The following is a 10405-nucleotide window of genomic DNA, read 5'->3' as shown; positions in this document are numbered from 1 at the left end:
TCCTGTGGGCACGCCACGGCAGCCAGCGGGCAGGTTTTGGCTCCTGCCCATCGAGGCAGTGGGCAAACCAGCAGCCGTCCAGTCTATGCCAGGCAGCAGCACGCCTGCCTGCGCACAGGGAGCCCTGCTCTGGCTGCCCTGTGGAGCCCAGCGCACAGGAGCTGGGACAAACATGGGAGCTTCCCTGATGGTCCCCCACAGGCAGGGGCCAGGCTTCCTGCCTCCAGCGCTGCAGCTACCGGCAAGGAGAGAGGTGACAGAGCCGGCATCATGCACACAGCAACTGTCTGCGCTCAGCTGTGTGATGCTGGGTGGAGAGGAGACGGGACAGGACAGGAGGAGGCCAGGGGACAGGCAGGCACTCACCAACCAGAATGAGGATGCACACCAGAAGCGCAATGAGGGCACCAGGGCTCAGCGTAGCTGACACGACGTAGGCTGTGCTGTTGCAGGACTGGATGGCTCCCAGCCACAGACGCGGATGGTCAGAGTCCCTGTGCTGCTGAGGGCTGGGGGGCCGCTGTCTACCACCAAAATGGGGAGCAAGTACACATCCTGCTCCTGGCGATTGAAGCCCATTCTCTGCGTGTGCACCGCAGCTGTGTTGTCTGCAGGGAACAAGCAAACCCACAGCAAAGTCACTCCCATAGCACAGCCATGAGCAACTCCACGCTCAAGACAAACAGCAGTTGTTTGTGCACCAGCTCCAGCAACTGCCCAAGGAGGGGACACAGCCTCCCTCCTCTCCATCACAGGGGAGCAGAGAGCCAGCTCATGGCTCCTGTGCACTGCAGCCCCTCAGCACCCCGAGCGCCTGGAGGCAGCCAGCTCCGTTCCAGCATGTGCCCCTTCGCCAGGCACCTCGGGGCCAGCCCAGGGCACGGCAAACCCAACACAGGAGCAACAGCATGTGGATGTCTGAGCCATGCTGACAAACAACCGTCAGAGCAGAGAGAGGGGGAAAAAACCTTCCGGAAGGCCCTCTGAGAGGGGCACAGAGCAGGAATCAGGATAAAAATCAGTTGCTGACATGGAGACCAGAGTGGATGGGGGTCTGCAGGTGGCACTGACCCTGCAAGAGCAGTTACTGCTTCCAAGCCCAAGAACCATGGGTGAAGGGTCCTGCCTCAGCCAGGGGGCCAAATACCCCTAGGATCCTTTGTAATTTCTGAAGGCGCAGGCAGAGCTCCTTCCAAGCCTTCCAGCTGAGCCAGACATCCTCCTCCCCATCTGCTCAGACCCTGCTGTTTCAGGGGCTCAGCCGGCACAGCATAACCCATTACGATCCCATTAACATGGCCACTTCATGGGACCCTCCAGGGCCCCGGTGCCAGAGACGAACCCAAGCAGCAGCTGTGCCCAGACGACCTGGAGCAGGGAGGGCAGGAACAGGGACCGAAAATCAGCTCAGCTCCCTGCTCATGTCTGCTACTCGCTGCTAGCCAGCAGCAGAGCAGGCAGGAAGAGATTGAATAGTAGTTGAACAATGGCGGCCAGACGTCAGAAGCTGCTGCCAACTGTCTGCAGTCTTTATCTAATAAAATGTAGATTGGCCTGCTCAGAGCAAGGTGCTGCTGTCTACAGACTCTCTCCTCATTGCACCTGATTTATGCTGGACTGGCCCTTTCTGTATCAATCAGCTCTTCGATCGGAGAAGACATCTATTCTAATTCTGGCTCTTGGGCTGTCTGCCACCACGGAAATTGCTGTATGGATTGGGTGCTGCACGGGAGCACATGTGGCATGGCAGGGACAGGAGACGAGGCAAGAGCAGGGCAGAGGGGCAGGGACATGCCAAGCCGCGGGTCAGGCAGATCCACCAGCCAGATGGGAAGCAGGGCAGATCCCGGAGGTGCTGTGCAGCAGCTAGGGCAGAGCAGAGCACAGAGCCCACCTCTCCCCTGGCTGCCCAGGGATGGGGGCTATGCAGTTTGGGCAGAGTCTGCCAGGGTCCCAGTGCTGAGCCCTCGCCCAGCTCTGCCAGTACAAACGGCAGAGGTGCAGACGATCTGCCCACAGGACTGCTGCAACCAACCCCTGCAAAGGCCAAGCAAGGGCAAGCCTGGTCCCTGCTTCAGGGCAGTCTGGAAGAGGAGGGGCTGGGGCAATCTGTGCCCCCCATGCTGACACGCCAGTGCAGAGGCAAAGCCCACCCAGCATGTGGTGGAGCCAAGCATGGCTAGGTGCAGCAGGAGTGAGGAAGATGGGCTCCCTGTGCCCAGAGGGGAGGCAGCAGTTGCACGGGCTTGTGCTCAGAACAGCACTCTGCTGTCACCGTGCTAAACACCAGATTGCTGCTTCCTATCGTCAGGTTTCTGGAGTCGGCCCACCAGAGTTTTCTGTATTACCAGCATACAGCCGTGTTCCTGGGGAGCGTGGAGCCTTTGGCACCCTAGCTGGGGAGACCCGGGATTCCAGCATAAAGGAGACAGGGTGAAAGTCACCTCTTCCAGTTCACCTGAGAGCACAGGTCTGCCGTGAAGAGCTCAACGCGGGAAAGGCAAAGACACCAGAGAGAAGACCATGCCAGCCAACCTTTGGAGGCTGCACTGAATGCCACAAGGGTGATATTCAAAACTAGATCTTATTCATGCACACAGAACTGTGCTGCAGGTCGCTAGAAAAAAAACTCTTCCTTTGGATATAGCATCTTTTATCCATTAAGGGAATTTTCCAGGTAACCTCACTCATCTCTGCTTGCAACAGCAGACTTCAGGCAGGCAACACCCTCAGGAGCACAAAGCAGATGACAGCAACAAGGCATGTAGTGATAGGACAAAGGGTAGTGGCTGTAAACTGAAAGAGGGTAGATTTTGATTAGATATAAAAAAGAAATTCGTCACTGTGAGGGTGGTGAGGCACTGGAACAGGTTGCCCCGAGAAGTTGTGGATACCCCTTCCCTGGAAGTGTTCAAGGCCAGGTTGGATGGGGCTTTGAGCAACCTGGTCTGGTGGAAGGTGTCCCTGCCCATGGCAGGGAGGTTGGGGAGAGATGATCTTAAGGTCCCTTCCAACCACACCATGCTATGAATCTATGAATACTTCTACAAGTCAATCAGGGAACAGTTTGCCTTGGAAGGGAGATGCTACATGCAATGTCAGCACTCCATCTGCAAGGCTGCAGCACCCAGCACCAAGCCATGCTTCGATGCAGACGTGATCTGAGTGCTGCAGCATCACCAGCCTGTGGTGGGGATTGCCCACAGCTGACAGCATGATCTTTCTGCACCACACACATTGCCTGGCTTCTGCGTACATGAGGCAGGGATCACCGACCCTCTGCCTGTGCAGCCACCTGGTCCTGCAGAACATCTGCCACCACGTCTGAGACTCCTGCAGCAGCACATGGCACCAGCACAGAGGCAACTCGGCAGAGCTGTCAGGAGGAGCAGGGGAGCCCCAGCTCCCCAGGCGGCAGGGAGGCTGAAGCAAGCGCAGCAGCCTGCCGGCAGTGGAGTCTGCTGAGAAGCTGCCTACTGCCTACCAAGGATGAGCTAGGGAAAAAAATAATCATTGTTATGCTAATCATTTGCACAAAGGTAACAAGATCTCATTTGGTGCTACTTCCTCAGCTTGCTGGAGCATACCAGGGAGATACAAATAACAGTAATGGCACCATCTCAGCAAGAGGCCAGGACTAACTCCTTAGCTTGCCCATAAGCCTCGGGCATCTGGATCCAGGGCAGATGAAGCCACAGGACAAATGGGACAGACCAACTTGCTGTGAGCGAGCAAGGCTGTAGCCCTCTGGTGCAGCAAGGTCGCCTTTGCTGGCACCATCACACCAGTCAGGTAACCAGCCTCAGCTCCTGGTCGGATCCTGGCTTGGAGGATCCCCGTGCACACAGCGCTTTACCTCGACATGCTGCTCAGCCATCTCTGGCCCAGGTCTGGTGAAAAGCTGTGCTTGGCAGCTCTCCCGGGGCTCTGCCCGGGCGAGCACCCCTTTAGTGCTGTGTAAATGCAGGCACAGCATCAGCTCCTCACCTCTCTGGAAATGCAGCAGAAGGCTGGCGACTCCCCTTCTGTTTACAGCCAGCTCCAGCTCCTGTTAGGGACCTGCCACAAGGCACACTGTGTTTTTAGAATCAGTCTTTAGAAATCAAGGGGAAATACATGTGCAAGTTGCAGAGAGGCAGCCACTAACCTCAGCTCAGACAGCATGTTGCGCTGCTGAGCCCCCTCACCGCCAAGTACAGGAAGGAGAAATATTTTCACTGCTGAATTCACAAAGCCAAAATAAAGCAGCCAGTACTTAAATATATCAGCAGCCCAACAGACAGCTCTGCTCTGAGAAACTTCAACTCAGGAGGGGGCTGAGGTCTTGCTCTGTAACCCAAAACTCGGTGCTAGGGAGAGAGACAAAAACAATAACTACAAAACACTATTTCAAATATCATGAAACTACATCTTCTCTATTGAACAGGGTGACGTGAGCACTTCCTACAGGAGGGAGATGCACAGAAATTTCATGTCTACACCTATGCCATTGCTCACTAAGGCTGGACAACCAGATCCCAGTCTAGCAGAGACCAGCCCCCTCCAGGCACCGAGACGGCTCCAGCTGCGTCCCTGCTGCCCACCCGCTGTGCTCCTGGCTGCCCAAGCACCCTGGACAAGTGTTTGCTCTGTTGGGTGTTTGCACCCGTTACTTGCAAACTTCTTCCGTTTCCCTTCCGAGATACTCCAGAAAAAGCAGTGCTGTTGCCATGCAATATAGTCTATTTGACCATAGAAGTGAAGAAAATTTTGGCTGTATCTGGGAAAACATATCCTGGAAAGTGCATCCAAAGCCACCTCCTACAAAACAACATAATTTCTCTTGGTACAATTGTTTCTCTGCATGAGGCTGACCCAAGGTAGTTCCTTCAGGATGTGTGTCTTGGCATAGGTTTGTTGTATCGGCACAGCCTGAGCATTGCAAAGAAAAGCCAGGCGGGCCTAGCCCTGCAGCCTCTCGTGTCTCTTCCTCTGTAGCAGCTTTCTGCTAACTCCATTTTTGGGGTCACAAGGTTGAGGAGCAGTGTTTCCCAGGAGGTGGTAATGAAATTTGAGCAGACATTAATCCACAGCTTTCTTGCACAGACGAGTTCGGATCTCAACACTTACATTTTTCTGCCCAGTCCTCGTGAGGTTGCACTTTGTGCAACGGTCACACCACTCTAAAGGTTGTGCCATGTGTTCTCTGAAGCCCCAAGCCAAACCATTTACTATCACTGCCATCTTGCTACACAAACTGACATTTCCTCCCCGGGTTTCCTATGCCACCCTCTCCCTGACCACAGAGTGATGTTATCCTGTGTCGCATCATATCACCTTGTGTGACGGACAGGAGACGGCACCTCTGCCTGCTTGAGAAGCAAGTCACCAGACAAGGCAGAAAACAACGTGAGTTGAGTGTGCAGGGACCTGTCAATAGCGCTGTAAGAAGAAAGTTTAGGAATGCAATATACTCTGGTGGTAGCACAGTATCACTAGGAATAATAAAATAATTAAGTCTCTCAGACTCCCTCTCCAAAGAGGCTCTTGGCAGCTTCAAAGACAGACCTAATAAATCCTTCTCATAACTCAATCTTGAACAGCGCTAGAAGAGCAGAAGGGAGCAAGCTACCTCCAGTTTGGATTTCGATATCCCTGCCCTCTCCCACACTCCTGGGGCCCCATGAGCATCTGCTTTCCCCTGCTCCAGCAGCTGTTCTGCAGCTCCGGTGCCCAGGCACGCCAGCTCTGGGGAGGAGCACACGGCCGGCTCCTGGCTGGGCCTGTGGCCACACTGCTGCCAGAGCTCCCCAAAAGGAGCAGACCCCCCTCCAGCCCCAGGCAGGTGCAGCTGGTGGGAGAAGAATCCCGTTTTTCCCTTTTGCCTCTTCCTTCTCCCAAGTTCTCTGGGTGCCAGGCCACAGCACCACTGCTGCTCATTTGCCTTTTTCTCAGTCCCCGCAGAGATTCAATGTTCTTTTTCACCCTCCCGTCAGATCAGCATCTGCGCTGCTCATGCTGAGAATGGCATCCCTGCAGGGCTGGAGGAGGCTTCCTCCATCCTGAGGCAATCCTCGAATCCTAACATTTTGCTTTTGATTGTTACAATTTTCAGATCTTCTATCACCCATTACACGCTCTTAATGAGACCTGCAGAGAGTTCAGACATCTGCTTGCCTAGCCCTTGAGCTCTGGAGTCAGTAGCTCCATGTGTCACTCCACATTATCTAGCACACCTTCCAGGTTGCTGGGCTTGGATGCTTTCTACCATCCCTTCCAACACAATTAGCATTTCTTGGAGAACATGATTTTACATTTAAATTGCCTTTGATCCTTCTGTAATCAATTTTCTCAGGCCAGAAAGACCCAGCAAAAGGTGAGTTAGGAGGCAGAGGACGGTGAGTGCCTTTGGAATGGCACCAGTTGGACTTGGGTGAGGTCAGCTTTTCCAATTCTACCTCTTCCTTTAGGCACTTCATTTGCCGGGCAACTTCCTTCTGGATCGCGGCCGTTGTTATCACACATGACATTTATTCCTCGTCTGATGAATTACAAAGTGCTTGAGCACTCCCTTGGACAGAGCAAAAGCAAGGAAAGAGATACCAGAAGCAAATGGCACTTTTTCTAAAAGTCTGACTCCTGCAAACCAGCTATAATTCAGCTAATGCAGTCTCCTGCAGGGTCACCTTTTGCTCTTGTATCTCTGACCTGGAGCATCAGAGCCAAGGCAGTCCTGTGTGCTACTGGGAGCTGACAAGCAAGGCTGCAGGTGTTAACTACAGGCACTTTGTAAGGGCCATCCCCACTCCATGCAGTTTTGGCTGCAGTGGGGCCTGACCCAGCAGAGTTTGGGCAAGCGGCAGTGTCGTGACTGCATCGTGGCAGTATCAGGCTACAGCAGACCTGCCCTGTGACCACTGCCATAAACCCACTTACTAACAGGTACTCTACAAGCTCTTCATCTGATGGACAGGCTGCCCCATCAATCACCCTGGCCTTTCCCTAAAACCCTCGCAGGCTTCCTCCATGCTGCCCACGAGGAGCCCTAGAAGAGCCAAGGCTGCGTTCAGCATCCTCTCTGGCCCTCCTGCGATACCCTGCCTGGCTCTGCTCCCACCCGTGCGACGGGGCTCTGCACTTTAACATTTAACTGACTCTCACTCCTTCTGGTTCCCCACCCTCCTGTGGGGTCAGTTTTGCCAGCGAGGTGCCTGCCCAAGCAGCCGCCCCCTGCGCTCCCCCTGCCCACTGGGGTGCAGCCTGCCGCACCCCCGAGGGAGCCACTCCACATTGCGGCCAGCTTGGAGCCTTGGACCCCTCTCCAGCAGCCCGCAGCTAACTCGCTACCCAGGCTCCCCACCTACCAGCCCTGCTACGGCCGGTGCTCTTGCCCTGCCTGAACTGTAATGGGAGCGTTCCCAAGCAGATGCTGGTCCCTGCCATGCTGACGACAAGTCACCCTCCTGAGGTGGCTTTCTGCTGCCTTGTAGGAGCTGAGGGAAGTGGGTGCAAAGCAAAAGAGAGAAGGATTTAAGCAAGAGCTTAGTGAATCCATCTGTGCTGACATCCATCAGTGTCACTCCTTGGCTGCAAAAGCAATATTTATAAATCACGTTTCAAAACTAGCTACAAATTTGTACAAAGAAACAGATGGGCTGGTGGTAGCAGTTTGTCACCACTGATGTTTATACGGAGGAGTAGAGACAAGTGCAAGAGGGGTGAACGCACGAGAGGGAGGCAAGGGGGGAACAAAGGAGGATGCAGCAAGGGAACCCACGAGAGCAGGGGGCGAAGGCACACCCGGGGTGCTCAATGGATTGGAGAAAGGGGGAGGGGGAGAAATCAAAGGGAGACACCACTAAAACACACACACATTAGAAATGAGAGGTGTCTCCATCTGCACAGGCAGCCGCCTCCTCTTGCTGTGGAAGACATCATCGCTTGGCAATTGGGAGGGTCTCCAAACACCCTGGGAATAACCCTGCAGCAACAGCATTTGTTTTCACAAGAGCAGAAGGCGGGAGGTGATGCCAGCTTTTACTCATTTTATGCAGTGTTGCACCACACGCGAAGTTTGTGGGATTATTTAGCACGAAGGATTACCCTGTGCGACAAGAGCCTCGTCCCACTCAAGAGAGCAGCAGCTCCAGAGGAGATGGCGGTGCATGAGCCTGTGTCCTGCACCCTCCTGCAATGCCAGCTCTTGGGTCGCTGCTGGTGAACCCCAGCTGCACAAATGAGGGGTGATCCCCACAAGGCACCAGGCAGCGAAGCAGCCCCCGCTGAGGTCCAGCCACCCCTGGCCAGGTCCCTCCTGCCAGCAGTGATGGCTCTAGGATTACAACCCAGCTGCAGCAGACATCCTGGCCCAGAGTAGGGAGCGCGGCCCTGGGCCCCTCGGAGCTTCTGGAGGGGTCCGGGTAGGGACAGACACCGGTGTGTAACTCAGCATGCTCAAGCACATTTTCAAAAGGTCCTTCAGAGAAAGTGAAGGAAGTTAATTGCTGGGCGTGGGGCAATATCTTGCAGAGGATTAAAGCTTGCTTACATGATAAGAAGCAAAGGTCTTGTGAACAGCTGCCCTATGAGCGCAGGGGGAGGGACTCAGGTCAGAGACAGCTGCATTTCTTAGGACTCAAAGCAATATTGGTCCTTCTACAATCACATCTGGAGCTTTTTGCTGCAAGTTCCATTTTGACTATCCCTAGTAATGCTGAACGAAAATGAACAAGCAGGATCTTACATCAGCAGAAGGCTCGTCTGATAAGCTCAGAAAAAAATAAATCAGAATTTTGTCAGATGAAGCTGCAAAAACAGAGAAAAAAAAGGTTTAAAAAAAAAACCAACAAAAATGAAGCAGCATTTCAGTGTTGTCTGCTGGCTTCCATCTAACCTGGCCCCTTTGACAAATAAGTGTACATCTGGCTGGAGAAGATCCCAGTATCTGGATGGGTTCCTGCTGTACTTACCACTGCAATCAGCTCCTAAATTCACCCAAAACACCAGTCAAAAATAGGAAGCAGTCTGATAACTATCTTTCTGGACTGTTATCGTCCACACAAATACAGCCTGACCTTACAGTCTGCAAAGCCTAATAGCAAAACCTGCATCACACCCCATCGGTTACAGCAGCAGGTGGGGATCGAGTCATCAGGAGCTGCTCCGCACAGAGGTGCAAAGAGGCCCAGAGCTTCCCAGAGGAACAGACGGGCCCTCCCCAGCTGCGTTTCCCAAAGGACAGGATGCGCCTCAGGAAACGCAGAGGAACTGTGCTCCTGAGCCACCACCTAACGGGGAATCTGTCTCTGCTGGCTGCATCCCAGATAACCCGCTACGGCAGAGGGCTGGCTCCTGCACAGCCCTGCTGCCTTTCAGACTCCTGAGCTACTCCCATTTGTCGGGGGCACAGGGGCTGCCCACCCGTGCAGTGGCCTTGGGATGACCCGTGCGCCAGGATTTACCTTGAAGAGGGATAAATCATAATCATAATGCTCAAAACGGGAGTGTGTTCATCTGGAAATCCGCATCATCTCCTTGCCTGCAGGCAGGCTGGAGATTTTACATCAAGAAAGGGACCGGGAGCTCTGAAAACACTAAAGGCTAACCACACAGCACAAGACGAGCTTTAGACCTGCCTGCAGCAGAGAAGCAAGCTGGCAGAACCTCCTTGAGGAAATCCAAACTGCTAGCTGACCAGTCCCACCATTTCAGGTTGGCAAGGAGCCTTGTGGAGTGCCCAAAGCATCCTGAGCTCCATCCAGCACAGATGGACCATAAGGCCACAGCCCCATCTCCCTCCCCATGGCCAGCTGTGCTGCTCAGCCTAGAGGCTGCAGCACTGGGAAGGGTGCAGCAGGGCTTACCCTTAACATCCAGCAGAGAAAAATGGTGGTTGTTGGTGGCTTCAGGTGCCAGTGTGAAGTAGAAACGATGGCCACTCTGAGGCTCATCACGGTCCACAACACTTATTGTCTGGATCAGCTGCAGGGAGAAACAGAGATGAGAATCAGTGCTGCCTCTGCAGCCCCTTCCACATCCCCGCTCGCAGGGTCCAGCCCAGCAGAGCATCACCGGCTTCTGCCACAACAAGGGATGAGCCTTTGCCCCTGTAGACAGGCTTAGCTGTAGGACACCAGCAAAGTGGATCCCAGTGTGACAGCAGCTGCATGGGAAGACGTTCAGGCAGAAGGGGAAGGACAGGCAGGCTGGCACTGGTCCGGAGCGCTGCACGCAGCACAAGACTGCTGCAGGCGCTGATGGAGACCTTGGAGAAGGGCTGGGGGACACTCGCTACCTGGCCTGGCTTGGCATCCTCACACACAGCAGCTTCATAGGGGGTGGCGAGCTCAGGCGGATTGTCATTCACATCCAGGATACGGATACGGAGAGAGGCTCTCGACACCTGTGAGTGATTATCTGAAACAAA

The 10405-nt window shown here is 54.2% G+C and overlaps 1 protein-coding gene across 1 annotated transcript in view; it reads right to left on the bottom strand.

Annotated features, from left to right (window-relative positions):
• The window catches only part of CDH22 (cadherin 22, type 2), a gene marked incomplete at its 5' end in the record, with an annotated part of 51652 nt that overhangs the window by 1612 nt on the left and 39635 nt on the right, over positions 1-10405 (bottom strand). The window contains 4 exon segments of the mRNA XM_009697562.1: positions 367-468; positions 471-608; positions 9843-9960; positions 10274-10395. Of these exon segments, the coding sequence (XP_009695864.1) occupies positions 367-468; positions 471-608; positions 9843-9960; positions 10274-10395 (480 nt within the window).

This window comes from Cariama cristata, unplaced genomic scaffold, assembly GCF_000690535.1.
Source record: "Cariama cristata isolate BGI_N322 unplaced genomic scaffold, ASM69053v1 scaffold28663, whole genome shotgun sequence".
NCBI classification, from domain to species: Eukaryota; Metazoa; Chordata; class Aves; order Cariamiformes; family Cariamidae; genus Cariama; species Cariama cristata.
Note: the sequence above shows the minus strand (reverse complement) of the source record. Positions and strands in the feature narration are given on the sequence as shown.